At 37.8% G+C, this 17,340-nt stretch overlaps 2 protein-coding genes across 3 annotated transcripts in view; both read right to left on the reverse strand.

The window, feature by feature from the left end:
• LOC121953469 (pleckstrin homology domain-containing family G member 3) overlaps positions 1-356 on the reverse strand; it is a 45,246-nt gene extending 44,890 nt beyond the window's left edge. Inside the window, exon 1 of the mRNA XM_042500593.2 lies at positions 175-356. The gene's annotated coding sequence lies outside the window, so the exon portion shown is untranslated. The remainder of the gene's footprint in view (positions 1-174) is intronic.
• Positions 357-3,708: 3,352 nt separating this feature from the next.
• spint1a (serine peptidase inhibitor, Kunitz type 1 a) lies at positions 3,709-14,422 on the reverse strand. Of its 2 annotated transcripts, none has more exons than XM_042501003.2 (10): positions 13,658-14,422; positions 12,554-12,711; positions 12,219-12,360; positions 8,981-9,148; positions 7,571-7,618; positions 7,321-7,452; positions 7,136-7,186; positions 6,827-6,997; positions 5,072-5,131; positions 3,709-4,819 (listed from the first exon to the last, which is right to left on the reverse strand). In XM_042501003.2, exons 1-10 carry the CDS (start codon positions 14,067-14,069, stop codon positions 4,635-4,637), a joined length of 1,527 nt encoding a protein of 508 aa, XP_042356937.2. In that variant the 5' UTR covers positions 14,070-14,422; the 3' UTR covers positions 3,709-4,634. The 2 variants fall into 2 exon arrangements, with proteins under 2 accessions (XP_042356937.2, XP_042356936.2); XM_042501002.2 differs by having other exon boundaries at positions 7,321-7,455.
• Positions 14,423-17,340: the final 2,918 nt, after the last annotated feature.

Consider the following 17,340-nt stretch of genomic DNA (forward strand, 5'->3'; position numbering starts at 1 on the left):
CCTGACAAAGCTAATAAAAGTGTCAAACAACCTTCAATAACACACTATTACTATCGACAAAAAGACAACAGAAGCGGAATTGTTTGACCTGTAGCTGAACTGGCATCACAGCTAACCAACCTCGAGTTAACGTTAGCTAAGATTTGGTCAAGTTGTCAAAAGCAGTTCGCTTACCGACTTCGACAACTTCTTTCCTCCCGCCGACTTCTGTCCTCAATAAAACTTTTCTCGGCGCTTTCTTGATGAAAATGTTGAAGTTACTCCGTCAGTTTCCTCTTTTCACATGTTAAAAGCCGCTCAGACATACACGTCCCGCCGCAGGTCACTAGCTTGAACCAAACACTGCTGCATCTCTGAAGGAGATCTGAGAAGAGTTGATGCGGCGTTCAGGACCTGTCGGAAATATATCAACTACGAGTTTGGTAGTGTACGCAGCACCACAAACAAGACTGTGAATCTCATCTGGTTCTGCCTCAAATCGACTACAAGTGGTAAAGAAATACTTATTTTACTGCTCCATGTTTTTACTTGACTCTCTGAGTGAATAAATAATATCGGCCACATAATAACTGTTGTTTCTTTAGGATGTATTTTATTGTTTTGTACACACTTATCCCTTTCCAACAAAAATGCACGATTATATAACTCAAAATATATCGATCTTAAGTCTTATTCATTTTCTTTTTCAAAGCAAGAAAACTGTCTATTACAGGGCAACACTCTCACGAGTCTCTAATTTACGAGGAGTACTTGAATGTCACAAAGGACCGCCTGTTTTTGACAGGCCAGTGTGTGTTTGGTGTCAGAGGTGCTCCCACATATGAACATCTGGCCTGCATAGTCGGGTCATTTCTCCCAGTTTGAAGTGGCGTAAAATGGGGCAAACAAACAGATTTACAGCACTGTGAAAAAGTCTTAGGCCATCATAGATATGTTTTAGCAAAGTTGTAAGGAGGATATATATGTATTTATTTCTCAGTCTCTTTGTTAAGGTACAAACAAAGATACAGAAAACATAAACTGCATTTTTTAAAAATTCAGGACAAAATGGCTTCTTCCCACTGAAGTCAATATTTAGTGTGAAACGTGGAATAAGACAACTATAACAAGGGCTAGCTTAAATAATCAATACTGAGCTTTGGGCATACCTTGAAAAAAAACTTGTGAAAACACCAGAAGACTAATACTACAAATCTTATATTGCCTGCCCAAGAGAGTTCAAGATATGCTAAGTGGAAAGGGGTGGTCACACTAATACTTGCAACTTTATCATGTTGAAGTTGTTTTATTCTTAAACATTTGTGTTTCTACTACTGTATACATATTTTTGGTATGTTCTGGTTATTTTTTTGTAGTAAAATTACTACTCAAAAATAAATAGGTATGACCATTATAACCTTGCAAAAATAACAAAGTTTAAGGTAAGACTGTTGCACAGTACCGTATTGTTATTTTATTTTTTATTTTGGAATAAAAGCATCTATTTCTACTCGTGGAAGAATTTGTATGCAAACCAAAGACAGGTTTGTGAAAGGACATAATAAATTGTAACCCTGCCAATTACTTTTATGAGGTTCAGGTCAGTTGACAAAGGTTGGCTTCAGGGAATCAATTGGGTGGGTGTTAATTTATGTGAGGCTGATTAAATAGAGAGGGGCGCTTGTGCTTTGCACAACCCCCTCTCTCTGCCCTTATAGGCTACAGGCTGTGAAGAATACAATATGCTGGAAGTCTTCACTAAAAGAGACTGCAGCTCTAATTGCCACTTAAACTGAAGACTCCAGTACAATGTACATCTTTTTTGCCTTTAATTGCATGATCCCAGTTGTTCTCAATGAGATAACGATTTTAAAATCTAAGAAATAGAGTTTGTGTAGCCAATATTAATTTGATTTAGCTGCACAATACTGCTGAGTTGAATCTCTAATAAAGTAATGTTGCCATCTGGTGGTTATAAAAGGCAACGTACACTCTAATTTGTGCCCCCGCTGCATCATTTTATGCCCTATATGCCTTTAATTTTGTCAAAAATATATGTAATCCTCTACTTTCATGGGGTTTTTTATGGGGACTCCCTGGAAATTACACCTATGGGTAACACTGGTTTGTCAATGTAGAGAAGGGTGATTTTGTAATTTCAGCCATCTGATAAATAATAAATATCTAAAAAAACATTTTAGAAACTGTACCATCAAAACATCTCAAAAAGTTAAGTGTTTGGTATATGTTTTGAGAGTGAAAGAGAATATATTTTAAAATATCTGGGGAAAAAATTGATATTTTGTGAGATATGACAACAACTTAAAGTTACTTGTATGAATATTGAAACAGTTCTGAACAACTAATCAGTGTTTCTTTATATTTTGTGTTTGGTTTGTGCATTTTATTTTATTTTTTTTTAATAATTTAAAATTTTTAAAATAATAATAATGTATATACAAAATAACATTTTTGTCAGTGTTGTTGTGCTGTTATGTCTATACATCTGTGAAAATTAAAAATAAAAACAAAGTGAGTTTTAATAAAAAAGTACAGTACAGGAGTATTTTGTGTTTAGAAAATAAACTAATAAGTATAGGCCTAATATGTTGTATTGTTATAAAAGATGAAAATACAAACTACAAGATGTCAGCAGACACAGTAACTATATGACTGTGGTTTATAGTCAGAAGACAGCCTGAACATGTGTTGTCTGGGATAAATGTATATTTTAGATCTCATTTTTTGTGTCCTCAAAGGCAGCAGGTTTTTTTTGTCAGTTTATGTCCAATAGATGCCACTAGATGTCACTGTATCTAAAGCATAACTTACATGAAATGCTCAATACGCCCACAGTGCAAAGGGAGATTCATTTCTAAAGCTTAAATCATTTAATTAATTTCTAAAAGGACAGTCTTTCACCATATTTTGTCTTATAAAAGAAAAAAAAACATTATTGTTATAAGCGTCAGTTTAATGTTTATATTGTGTAATTAGATGTGTCTTAAAATATCTCAGACTGTTCATAATCTGTTTTTTGAAAGGATTAATTAATGTATTATATGAAAGGGAAACATTGGAGGGGTTATTTAGGTTATTTTTGCAATGGTTTTACTGGCTTGGCCCACTTGAAATCAAATTGGGCTATATGTGGTTCATGAACTAAAATGTTTAACACTGCGGCCTAAGGCTGTTCCAGTGGTTTTTCTCAGTTCTTTAGACCTTCGATTTTGTCACTATAGTATTTCTGTATAATATGTAGATCGGAGAAAAAAAAGCATACTGGAAACCTACACCTGAAACAATGACCTGTGACCTATACGGTGGTTTGATAGTATATGTTGAAGTAAATCAATAAAGGCCTCTGAAGAATGTAAATGGATTGTCCTTGTATAGCACTTTTCTAGTCTTATTGACCACTCAAAAGTGCTTTCACATTACACTGTCATATTCATCCATTCACACACAAACACACATTCACACATTGGTGGCCGAGGCTACGATACATACGGTACCATAAGGTGCCACCTGCCACTCACTAATCATTCACACGCACTCCGATGATGCGGCATCGGGAGCAACTTGGGGTTCAGTATCTTGCCCAAGGATACTTCCATGTTGCCCGGAGGAGCCAGGGATCGGACCGCTGACCTTCTGATTAAAGGACGACCTGCTTTACCTCTGAGCCACAGAAGGTTGCTAGATATCTAAGACAAAAAACATTCCCTATTACATTTTGAGTTAGTGTATTTATTCAGTATAAACATCATAATGATACTGCCAAAGTTATAGAAACCTATGTATGGTCTTCTGTACAAACATCTTAAGTTGAATATTCTTTATAAACGTATGAATAAGCACTGTTTGACATATGTAAGTATGCAATCTGCTTGTTCTTAAAACACTTTTGAACAATCATTGACAAAATAACTTTCTTAAGTAAAATATTTCTTTCTCAAAATTCTAAGAATATGTACAACATTTTGCATGAACTGTGTCTGAAATCCAGTGTAACAATGGTTTATTAACAGCATTTTTAAAAAAAATCTGACAGAGGGAAGATGCTGGTGTAGCAGGACTTTGGGAAGTTGAAGGGATCAACATACAAAACTGCCTATCCTCAAAATTTCCCAGAGGTCAGTTTTATGAGGATGCAACGGAATCTTGACTTTTATTTTGAAGTAACGGACCAATGGGGACCGAGTGTTGTGGATCTAATGAATATTTTAAAGAGAGCTGTGCACTTAAAGCTATCAAATTATTTAATGTGAGCAAATACAACAAAGTAGAAAATATTCAGGGATTTAACCTGATCCAGTGGGAACAACGTGTGAGACATCCAGTGGTAATGTACCTCCAAACTAATGAAAATCCTGTTAAAACGGAGTATAAACTAATAACTAAGAGTTTAACAGGCTGATGCATTAAAAACAAGCTAAAAATCAAAATAAAACATCACATTTCATTATGGAAGATGTTCTGCCTTCTATGTACATCACCCTCACGAAATACATCCGTGTATGGACAGAATAAAATCAGATCCCCTCCAGTATTAAGACTTGTTTCCTCTCTCATCAATCTGAGTTTATTTGCTGTGCGACACAACTGCGGCAACCAGTGTCATTCACCACCAGGACGGGGTTAAAGGTTAGGGATCAGATGGGCTTGGTGGTACTGTTGTAGACCAGACGCTCTCTGTCCTCAAAGGTGACCGGGGCGGTGTTGACGGGCACACGGTGGTGTTGTGCAGACTTCTTCTTTCCCTTCATGAGGCAGAACACCAGAATGCCCAGTAGAATGAGGATAGCTACACCCAGGAGGGCAGCTATTGCTATAATACCTATTAAAATAATAGAAAATATATTCTTAAAAAGTGATTTAAAGAGACAACATGAGAAGTTTCAAGGCTACAAAGGTAGATCACAAAATCAAAAGCTGCTTCAATCAGTGAACTGGAAAAGTGCAGTGGAGGAGAATTTAAAAAGTTTACTGAAAAACAACATGAGGTCAAAGCTGATGGAGCTGCATTTTTTCAGGTGAGTATGATTTGTACTTTTTAAAAATATAGAATGAAAAATGAAGGGTAATATACCTGTTTGGCTTCCGGACACGCTGCGTTCAAATTCCTCCCTTCTTGCAAATATATCCTTTTCTGAAATAAAGAAAAAAAAATCGATAAAGACACAGATAAAAACACTGAATAAAGCAGTTTTATGTAAAAAAAAAAGAATCTGTTTTTCTGATGCTGTTCATCGCTGAGAGGCTGCCAGCCATGGTGGCAGAAACACGAAAATGCAAAAACACAAATGGCACTATCTAAAGACAGTGTTTGCTTTGCTGACTCTGGGATACTGTAGAAATATGGCGGTGCAACATGGCGCCATTCCCTATGTAGATATAAACGGCTCATTCTGAGGTAACGAAAACACAACCATTCTTATTTTGAGGTAATTATACACTTAAGAGAACATGCTTTGTATATATATATATATATATATATTTATATATATATATACACTCACTCTGTGCTAACATATCCCCTCAAACCTAAACACTGGACCTTTAAGTTGCGGGCCTAAACAATGTGTTGAAAGATGCTCATAGAGCTGAGAGATTTTAGTTATCTGTGTGTTTATCACTACAAACAACACCTCTACCATTACATATAGTCTACAAGTTCTACAATGTAATTTAAGTATTAAACTGTCGTTACATTTTTACATTTCCTTTGTCGAATCAACTCTTGAGAGCAATATCGCTTAAAGAAATAAAATGTTTTTTCATCTTCATACACATTTAAAAGCTTATAAGTAGTTTTATATCAGGGTATTGACAAAGGAGCAGAACTTCCCTGGTAATTAATAATTCATTTTAAATTTTACCTTGTTCACGGATTGTTTTTTTTTTTTTAAAGACAGAGTTGTCATCTGTTCCCTCGGGGCCACCGCAGGTGACAGTTGATTTGACAACACTCTGAGAAAACAGCCTGAGGCAGTGGAAAGTGCTGGACCACTTAGACAGCGGTAGAAGAGAATGGCAACCCAAACAAAACCACAGCATCAACAAAAATTAAAATACCATGAAAAATTCACATGTTGAAAATGGTTTGGTTGGAGCATGGGTGTGGGCAAAATGATACAACCGTCATGTGTAGGGCCTCTCACCGGTGTGTCTGTGGAAAAGATGTCTGGGATGTGTGCTATTCTGTGATTTTGTACAATGTACATCCTAAGCCCTTTTAACGCTACACAAAATACCACAATCAAACAAATGCTAACATCTGGCTTTTTAATTTAATGTAAAAGGTTACAATCTGTATTCATACCCACTTCAAATGACTCTGCAGGGGTCATGGGTATTTATCACCCCAGCTCAAATTGGCAGTGATGGGAATACAACTCCAAGGTGAATGTGCTAATTTTAGCTCCTTTACTGGCGAGAATAAATATATAAATAAATAAACAAATAAATACCATTAATCTCTGCCCAAGTGGCACTCAACAATATTTCCAAATTAGTCTGCACCGACTTTGTTAAAGAGATGGAATAAGTCAGTTACAGAGAAAAAAAAGTAACCACTGCAACATTTACACTGGCCTCCATGCTGCTTTCTTCTGTTTACTAACCTGTTTTCAGGCCTGTCCATGACGTCGAACGTGACACAACAACATACAACAACACAGCTCTAGTCTGCTGGCAATGGGAAACGAGTCTATAATCTATTTTTAGTAACTGTGTACCCACGTTTATTTGGGTGGACAAGGGGTATTGATGGTACAAGCAGGATGTTTATTTACCAGGATGCTAATATCAGTAAAATTCAAACATAATGTTGAAAACAACCCACCTGTTACCCCTTTACAAACTCTCTCACAGGTCTGCTCAGTGTCAAATCTGTTGTCATTTCCATGGCAGCCACCGTAGTTGAAACGGACACATTTCTGACTCAAGGGGTTGTAGTACCACTTGCTATAACTTTCCCTGCAGCTTCCAGTATCAGGAAGCTCTGTGCAGCGCACTGTGAATGACAGAAAATGGTCAGGTGAGGACTTTGTAGGCAGTAATGTGTTAAAAAATGGAGAGAGCATGTTTACAATTACAACAAATTCTAAGCACAAAACAACAGCAACAAAAAAATACTAAAAGTTCATATCACCTTTTTGTTCATTCACAGGAATCTCCAGCAAAATCCGAAAGTTGTTGTTTACTAATAAGCACACAAGACATAATTCAAGTTAGCACATCTTTCAAGGAAACATTTTATCAGTCATACCATTGGTGCATTTAAATTTCTATGAGCCTGTATGAAAATGAAGACTAGTTTGCATAGTCACTGCTCACAGATGTCACATTTGTCCTCATCTGAGTTGTCGCTACACTGCGGGGTCTTGTCACACTCCAGACCGGGACTCAAACAGCAGCCGTTTGCACAGGTAAATTCCTCTGCTGTGCAGGGAGTGCCACATCTTTCTCCTGCTGCACACAAACACAGAGACAATTGTCACTAATAATTAAAATGCATAATGGAGTAGAGGAGATTGTGTCAGAAAATGTATAGTATTTCAATCATGACCCAGCAGAATCCACCTACCTTGAGGCGTGGAAATTGGCAAACCTCTACCAGTTTTGGTACTTTTTTCTGAAGGAAAAACAACAAAATTAGATTCAAATTTAGTTCTTTGTTAAAAATGACATCTTTTTCAGGCACACATATTGTTTACCAGGTAACAAGTGGATATTTCAGAAGTTATGAGCCCAACATAGAAGGAGTCCAGTAATAAACCCCACAAAACCAAAATGTGTTGTTTTTACACTTCTCTGTTTGAGGTAATTTATGGGTTTTAGTTGTGCCAAAACTTGATCTTTCTCACCCGAGACAAACTTCCCCTGGTGCACCATCCCACTGCGAAGCAGCTTATAGCAATAAATATAAATATAAATAATGAGATTCAGGAGCTCCTGACCCTCCGAGCAGAGGACGAGATGAACCGCCATATAACAGGGATGGTAAATTATTGTTATTGCCATGTTATGCCATTGGTATTGTTTAGAAGGGCTGTATGTTATATGTCACACTTAAGGCAGACGCTGTTGTGTTAAATGTCGAGCCTGTCACACCACTTTTGGATCTGCGGTGCCGGCATGCTGTCTAAAATTACACAATGGATTGGCATGATGCCACTGTTGTTTAGCTCTGCGTAAAAATTAAAGGTGTCATAAAGAATTTATATTTTATATTTGTATATTTTATATTTTATATTTTTATCTTCTATTTTATCTGTTTTTTTTTCTATATTTATGTTGCACCAACCCACCAGAACAAATTCCTCGTATTGTGTTAACTATACCTGGCAATAAATCTTTTTCTGATTCTGATTCTGAAGAAGGGACTCCCTAGCAGACCTATAGCGCGATGTGTAAAAAGTTCTTAAGTGACCTCAAGGAAGATCTGCCACTGGCTTTTAGAGATGCTGGTAGGCAGATTTGATCACAGAGCCAGAGCCGGACAGAGACAGATTTTATGCTATGATATGATAACTTTCTCCTAGCATCCTATTTACTGTAAAGACGTCGGCAGTGTAGAACTTGTTTCATCTGACTCCCTGCAAGAAACTATTAAAACAAATATCCCAAAATTTAAAACTATTCTTTTCACTACTGGTTACTTTTATTGTTGCCATTCTAGCCATTTTAGCAAGTGTTTCACCCACAACTTCAACTCTTCTGAGTAGAAGAGCTAGATAATTGCTTACAATAGTAATGCCACCATAAACAGGATTTGAACAGTTCTTGCACCCTACCAAGACCATTTTGACACACACATAGTGCAACCAATTATTCACTATGATTGTATCAGTTTGAGAAAAAACAAACATATACAACCAGGTTAAAAGGTTGAAGCCACTTACCTTGATATTTACTGCCACTTTGGTGACCAAAACAGAAAAAAACTAAACATGACACCATGGAAAATTCAAGTTTAAAAACTCAGTACAGATACCTGAGCCGTAGCAGGCTTTGGTGCATTCATCCTCAGAGAGATAGTTGTTGAGATTATTCTTGCAGCCCCCAAATATAAACTGTTCACACTTCTCTGAGGCAGCATTGTAATGCCAACGAGGAAAGGAGCCACGACACGGTCCAATCTTCTTTGGAGCCATACAGTGGTCTGGTGGGACACAAAAGAAGGGATTAGGTTTGATAAAAAATAAATAAAATCACACACTGCAGCGGTACAATGACGCTGTTCATTGGTTTTATGTAAAAATGCAAAAGACAGCATGAAAAAGACTTCGCTGTTGCCCGGACACACTATACCAACATCAGAGAATAAGTGGTGACAGAAGCCCCCTGCTGTGTTGTGTCACATGACCATGTCTTGGCCAAAAAGTTGCACATCAACACCAATCCGACAGCCTACCAGCATGTACATTCTCCACCTGCATGAGACGAAGTACCAGCAGATGGTGGTCTTCTGTGTCACTCATTCAAAACGAGAAACCGGAAGACAGTCTTGACCTCACTCCCTCTTGACTTCAGCTGTTTGTTTACATTTTTTGCTTCTGTTTCTCGTGCACTCAGCTAAACTGCCAACCAGAGTGATTTCATTTACCAACGGGCTCCATGGCCGCTAGCTCACAAGCGGCCCGACTCTGACTGATTGCAGGCTGTTGTCTTGGTGTGTCAGGGCCTTAAAGTATGATCTTTGTGTAAAAAGGGCTAATAACTATGTCCCACCTCTCGTTAGCTGGCCAACAAATACAGTTCAGTGTAAAGAGAAATAGCTCTAACACTCTCACCAAGGTTTACTGATGGAAAAATACAGTTAGAAATAATCAAAGCTGTCGTATGTGTTCACTCCAAAGGCTGGATTAATATGTACAAGACACTTCGTGTCTTAAGTCCACAAACTAGTCTGACTAACCATTAATAGCTTTGTCTTACATCTGATACCAGAACTGGTGGGCTTTGTTTTTGTAGTTTTTCCTAACTTCCTCCTTTTGGTGTCTCTCTTGTGAGCAGACAGACAAAGAAATGCACCTCAGAAGAACAGGCGATGTGTTTCAAACAGACAGTGAGGTTAGAGAAGGCGATGTAGGCTGTCTGCATGTGGTTGATGATACATAAGTGCTCGTGTCTACTACAATTTGAAGACATTACCTGCTGACTCCAAAACTACACAAGGGCCTGTGAGCTACACTTTCATTACCAAATGTTATCATGTCTGAATGTAATTCATGAATAGATATGTTTGCTATTCAAACTATTCATCATTGTTGTGTAAATGTTGCAGCATTGACTTGTAGAGTCACTGCCATGCCTATGCATATTCCACTCAAGCACATTCCTCACTCTACTCAGGACACAAGCTGTTAATCAGTAACTGAGCCAATGAACGGTTAAAAGTCTTTTTCTTGACTTTAGACTACAATCAACCAACAAGCTGCATATACCACCACAAGCACTTTTAAATGATAAAACGTTTAATCAGTGCTGAAGAGGATTACAATGAGGACTGAAATCTTGTTTGTGTAATCCAAGCTGAAACCAGACTGACAGGTTTCGCTGAGTCGGGGGCGGAGAGTGGGATGGTACTAGGGGAGCAGTAAAAAAGCACACCAACTGCAAACCTCACATCCGCTTTCTAAAGAAAAAAAACGTGCCAAGAAAGCTACACTGCAGCTTTCTTTTTCTCTCTATCAAGGGAAGCGACATGAGGTAAAAAGGTATACTGTCTACCAAACTCTGCTGGTCAACAACAAACACGTCTACTTCAATATTTCAGTTTAGTTTTTTTCCTACCAACAGTTTCGCCCTTATGAACAACAAACCTGGTTGAGTCCTCTCATAACATTTCCTTTTATCTCTATATCTTCATGCTATTTCATCATTCAGTCCACAGGAATTAAGCGAGCATGCCTTGACAGGTTTGATCACAGACTAACAGGGAACAACTAACACTTGTGATCAACACCAAACAATGGGCTGAGTTCCTTAGAGGAACCCCCCCTAAAACAAAAGACAACTCAGCACTGAAACGTCCCACCAGTCACAGTCTGTTCAGAAATTGAGAGAAATTTCAACATATCAATCACTACCCATAGATACCAGGGAAAGCAGATCGCTACATAGGCTTATATTTATCTCTTCACTTTGACTTTCTGTATACAGGTCTGAAGCTCTTTCTTTTTGCACTCGGCACTTCTGCAATTCTCTTAAATTGTTGTATTTTACTTGATTTACAAGTATTATGGTATATCATGTTACAATCTTATGATTTCATGACTTTAAGATATATGGGATTGCTGATATTGAGCTATAATACTTTCTTTGTACCCTATTTTTTAAATTTTAATTGTATTTAAATGTTATTTTATACTAAATTGCCTTGTTAGTTTAATAATGTTAATATTAACTGAAAAATAAGGGAAAGATTTATGGAATTTGTGAATGTGCTTCACGAAGTTAAGAACCAAAGGGCATCATCCCCATGTCCCAACATAAAACACAAAGCAGGTGACTCTGAATAAGACAAAAGAAATGTAAACAATTACAGTGAACACATGACTCATGTTTACAACTGAAACTCAACCATTTCTTTAACCAAATGCCCCCACTGAGTCACATTTGCAAATTAATGAAACTACAGTGGCTAATGCTGATTTTAGTCTTGATTTACAAACTCAGCTGCAGTGATATTAGGACTGCAGCAATATACCAGTTTCAAGGTATGTTGTGGTATGAAAATGAATGGTTATCAGAGCATATACATTTGTTTATCGACGGTATTGAAAAAAAAACTGAACTGTGAATTTTATCTTTATTTAAGTTATTTTTAAAAGGGAGACTTTTTCGATATACTTTCATTTAAAAATAAAAGTCAAGGTCAGCTTTATTGTCAATTCTGACATGTTAGTTAGACATACAGGAATTGAAAGTGCATTTCTCTCCATGCCCACTGTGGAAATAAGCAAAAAGAAAAAAAAAGGTAGTAACTAATAATAATAATAACAACAATAATAATTCTGTAACACTGTGATAGGGTGAAACCGCAGTATTTTCTGAGAAGGTTATCCTTCTGTGAAAATCTTATACCACTGCAAACCTAAGCAGGATTTTGATGTAATGCAAGTTTTTGTGTCGAGGGTGAAAATATTTTTACATGCATTCCAAAAAAACATAAATCAAACAGGCCCTGTTATGTTCAGACTATGCTGAGGCTCATCTTAGATACTCACGCTCAGACTGCTCAGGAGTAAGAACCAGGACAGAGATCTTGGTTGAGTCAGACTGGCCGATGGTGTCTGTGACGGTCAGCTGGAACTTGTACATCCCAGACGTCAGATTGGACACAACAATCTGGTCGTCAAAGTTGGTTTTCTACAAGCCATGAAAAGACAGTGTGTGCTTATTATCCACAATTGTGACCAGCAGATTTTGAATTAAGTGATGGACACAGAAAAAAAACATTACAGTGGACATAGGACAAGATACATGATTACTTATAGTTCAAGTGTATTTTTCAGAAGTAACTTAAGTGAGCTCAGGTTTGCACTATGGTCTCTTTACTCACCTCAATGACAGCATAAGGGTATCCAGTGAGCATTTGCCACTGGTAGGTCACAATCTTCTTATCATCTTTGCTTTCTATGCCGCTCAGTGTCACACTGTCCTGAGGCTGGACCACCTTGTCCAGGCCTCCATTGGCCACTGGCGGACGGTCGGAATCATCTGGAGAAACACCAAAGAAAAGGTGAGCAAATACAGTTGGAGTTTCACCAGAGGAAACCTGAAGCTCTACTAGGGGTCGTAATGGCCTGACGTGTGTGAACATGTTGAATTGGGGGGGTTCTGCCCTAAAACTGTGGCCTCGAATAACTTCATGACAAACAATGTTTTAACACAAACCATTTGAAGACTTTCATTAAAAAGCACAGCAAAAGAAATCATTTAAAAGGTGCTTGATTTGATTTGATTTGACGGGGTAAATGAGGCAAATGATTTATTTAAGTGGCATGTTCACATGTAGCGACAAAAACTTACACTGAAAGGTTATTTCTCAATAAGGTAAAGACTATTCTCATCATGTGATCCCTCCCCATGAGGGGCTGTGCTTTCATTTATCAAAATAGGGGGTTGAATTCATTTCTCATGAGCCTCCCTGAGTGACTGGGGAAGATGCATGACCCTCCCAACATCATAAATAAATCACAAATATAACATTTTTCCATAAACAATTTATATAACCATAAATAATCCCATATTCTATGGCAGTGATAAATGTGGTTTTTATTTTAGATTTTTAAAGAAAAGATACTTTTCAATCCCACTTTTGTGGGTTCTGGGGGTATTTGATATACATACAAAATAAAATCATTTCAAGCTGAATGTCCTGCCTATAGGGCAAATCAAAAACATGACTCCACCCACAGTGTTTCAAAATATTTAAAAGTGCTTGCTATTTTGCGTCACCCACTCCCCTCTCATAAATAACGAACAGTCCCTATGTAAAAATGTAAATGTAAAAAGAAAAAAAAGGGGGGGGGCGACACATTATATGATTAATTTCTGCAGAAACACTACATGAAAGTACGACTAAAAAGTACGACTGTGATATGCATCTCTAACACTAAAACAGAAACCTTGTCATGCAAATAAAGTGATAAGGGAGTCTTACTTGGAGGAACATCAGATTCCAGGTAACTCTCATAAACGGACTCCAGGATGTAACTGATGTATCCTTTCTTCCTGACAAAGCGGCAGGCGTATTTCTTTTTGTAAAGGCAGTCAAAGAGAAAGCAGGATTTGACCAAGCCCTCCGCGGATCCTCTCTCCATGAAGGCGACATTGCACTTCGGTTCTTTGCAGCAGGCGCTCACGCAGTCCTTGTATCGATCCAGTGGCGGCGACGAAATAAACGTCGCCCCGTCTTTCACTGATTCATCGGCATCGAGGACGAAATCCTGCCGACCTTCCTTGAATTTGGCTAAGCATGCCTCACCAGTTTCCTGGCTACAGGTGAAGTCCGGTAGAAACGCCACGAGCAGGAGCGCACACGCTCCTAATTGTCCTTTAAGAAGGGAAATCATTTTTAAGGTCCCCGCACAAGTCAAATACAGATATAACCTGTTGCGACAAATAATAAAAAATATCACTAATTATTGAAAAAAAAATATCAGTTTCCTCGGGGAGTGTTTAGGCCGCAAAGGTGCATAACACCTCGCTTCTTCTCACAAATAAACCTTATGCTCCCGACTTCCCGCTGAGCACCCAGAAAATGGTTTGGAAAACGCCCACAAACGCTCTCCGGACGGGTTTAATCCAACTCTGAAACTCTCACAAGAGATTCAACCGTTCGATGTCGACAAAAACCCGAGCATACGACGACAGTGCCCAGGTGACTCACCTGAGAGATACAGGAAGTGAAATTCCACTCCTGAGATGCCACTCCCTTCTGGCTGTTATGTGACCGGGCTCCAAACACAGCTACTGTGCTTTGTGTGTGTGTTGGAAAGCATCGTCGTTAACACATTGACACAATATTCCCAATACGCAATATTGTCTCAAATTGTGACAGAGGGATATGGTTTTAATAGAGTGAGCTGCTTTCAAACATATTTTTCTCTCCTACTTCATTCCTCTGGGTCTTTTCACTGACAGATTCAGAGAATGTAGGTCATAGTGTGTGACATTGTTTTTCTCTCGTATGAATGAACTTCTTTCATTTGTAGCCTAACGATGAAGCATTTAGGGCCCTGGTTTTGAAAAAGCTGTGCTTACTTTAAGAAATATCTTTTTTTTTAATTCATCAGTTGACACTCGATTATTAGGGATTGTTTGTTATTTATGAGAGGGGGGTGGGAAACTTTCTAAAGCATTGGGGAGGGAGTCATGCTGTTTGATTTGGCTTAGGGGAGAGACATACAACTTTAAATGGTTGTGTTTTGTATTTATTTTAAGTATCCTCAGAACCTCGAAACTAGCAAGTTTGTTTCAAAAGCATGTTTTCTTTCAAAAAAAATCACCAAAATCACACAATTTACCATAGCCAGTACTGTGAAATATGGTTATTTATGGTGGAGGGAGGGTCTTGCATTTTCACCCAGTCACTGATGGAGGCTCAAGGAAAAATATTTGGAGCTCTGGGGAGGGTCATGATATTTAAAAAAAAAACAAAAAAACAAAAAGTGAGGTCACACCCCAGCCACAACCCCAACTCTGATAATAAAGTACAGTTCCTTAGGATCTCGGTTTTGAAAAGTTCTATAAATAGTTTACTTAAGAAATATCCAGTTTTTAAATTATTACTTAAAACATTTTTTTATAACAATAGTGTTTTTTTTTCTTTTCTTTTTTTTTGTCCTTATTGTTGGTGGTTGACCTTTTGGCAACATTATTATGTGTGTGCCCCTAAAGTTGATGCAACTTTAACCTTTTAAGGGTATGGACTTAAGATTCATCGTCATCTACAATTAGCAGTTGACTCTAGCAGTAGTAGTTTGATTTAGTCATAATGGACTTCCCATTTGTAAAAGGGGAAATCCACCATTCTATCACAGAGTAAACTGACAACCCCTGATTAAGTATATTTTATGGAATTATTATTCTACATGATGCATAACAATAACAGAACAGAATAACTGGTGAACTGTACAGTTAATTAAAATAAATGTTTGTGTAAAACAAGTTATTCGGATGAATTTTGAGCAGATTACTGTCTTGTGAATATTGCATCAGAGATGGGTTTTTCTGATATTTCTAGGGTCTTTTTAAATTATTCTCTGCCTGGCCATTGTTCTATTGGGCCTTGAGAAGGCCTCTGACCCCCTAGAAGGCTTTGGCGACCCCTAGTGGGGGTTGGGGACCCCCAGGATGTGAACCACTGGGATAGGTGATTAAAAAGATAATGTCCAGTAAGTTTACCAACGACAATACAATTATCAATCTAACTGGCAAAATAAAGTGTAAATAAAATGTATTACTTTCTTTGGTATGTATGATATAGAATAAATTGTCCTATATTGTTACCCGTTTAAAAAAATGTCTAATAGAAATAATTCTATTTGTGTAGGTGCACAAAATGCTTTCTAATGCAGAGTGATAGCATAAAGTACAATTACACATTAAATAATAATAAAAAAAAAACAAAACACAAAAAACACATAAATCACCACTAAGGTACAAAATCAAATCATTATCGAAATCTGCCACGTAAACAAATCAAGAGTAACAAAAGAAAAAAGAAACACAAACCCTGGTGGTAACATGGCAGAGCTGGTTACACAAAACTAAAAATGTCTGGTGGTCAAAAAAAAGAAAGTGTTTTAGGGAAACATTTGCTTTGCCACAATTTAGTTGTCCTCCTCTTTTAAATTGACAAGCTTTAATCCAGGAGGTGGCAGTATGATCCCATCTACAGCTGAAGAAGCAGTAGCTGATGAACCTACTCAAAAGCATTGTAAAACATGATGTTTGGCTCATGCTCTCTCACATACACTATAATCATTAACAAAACTTTTAATTTAAACTCAAAGCTCCCCTCCCCCGTCATCTTTTCGCAATTGTAGTGATACTGATGATTCATGCATTGAGTCATCCAATTACAGTATGCAGTGAGTCATGAAGCCAGTAAGGAAGTTATCAACAATCCAGACTGGAGGAAACAGAAAGGTGGTCACTCCAATTTAGGCAATGTGTACAAATTGGTTTCGTCATTTGCACAGAATCATAACGTCAGACAGATTTAGCAAGAGGATAACTGGTTTTTGGAAAAGCATAACTTCATGCCAATGAGATCTTACATTTTCATTAAACAGTGATAAAACAGTTAAAAGGTCAAGCTGCATTCCTTTTCTCTCATCTGGACGCGTCACCTGTCCGAGGTGAGAAGGCCTCTGGTGCATGTCCCCTCCTTTTTTAACCTGACGGTGCAGAACCAAGTAGCATAAGACGAGATGAATGAATTTGTTTGCCTGGAAAGGTGAGCTGCTAGAGGCGCTCAATAATTCAGTGTTTGTAACAGACGGTGCATCAGTGGGTGAACACGCGCGGCTCTGCCTGATTGATAGTCCCTGCCAAAACAAAAAACTGAACCCCATTATTCATATCGTAATAGGATCTGTGGAAACTCTGTGGCCTGTTGTCTGTGTTGTCTCAACTGTAATAATTTGGCAGTGGGAGGTACAACTATGAATTTTCGACCTTGGGTTTATGTGCTGCTGTTGATATTTGACTTTGCAAACATTGATGGTTTCCAGGCTTTTATTTGACATTTGACTTCTAAGGAGCCATAAATAGTGCTCTGCTATTCATCTATTATTCAAGGGTGTGTAACTGAGGATGCCAATTTGACTTCAAGGC

The sequence above is a fragment of the Plectropomus leopardus genome, chromosome 14 (assembly GCF_026936395.1).
Source record: "Plectropomus leopardus strain MGB_pleo_1.0 chromosome 14, ASM2693639v1, whole genome shotgun sequence".
Taxonomy (NCBI): Eukaryota; Metazoa; Chordata; class Actinopteri; order Perciformes; family Serranidae; genus Plectropomus; species Plectropomus leopardus.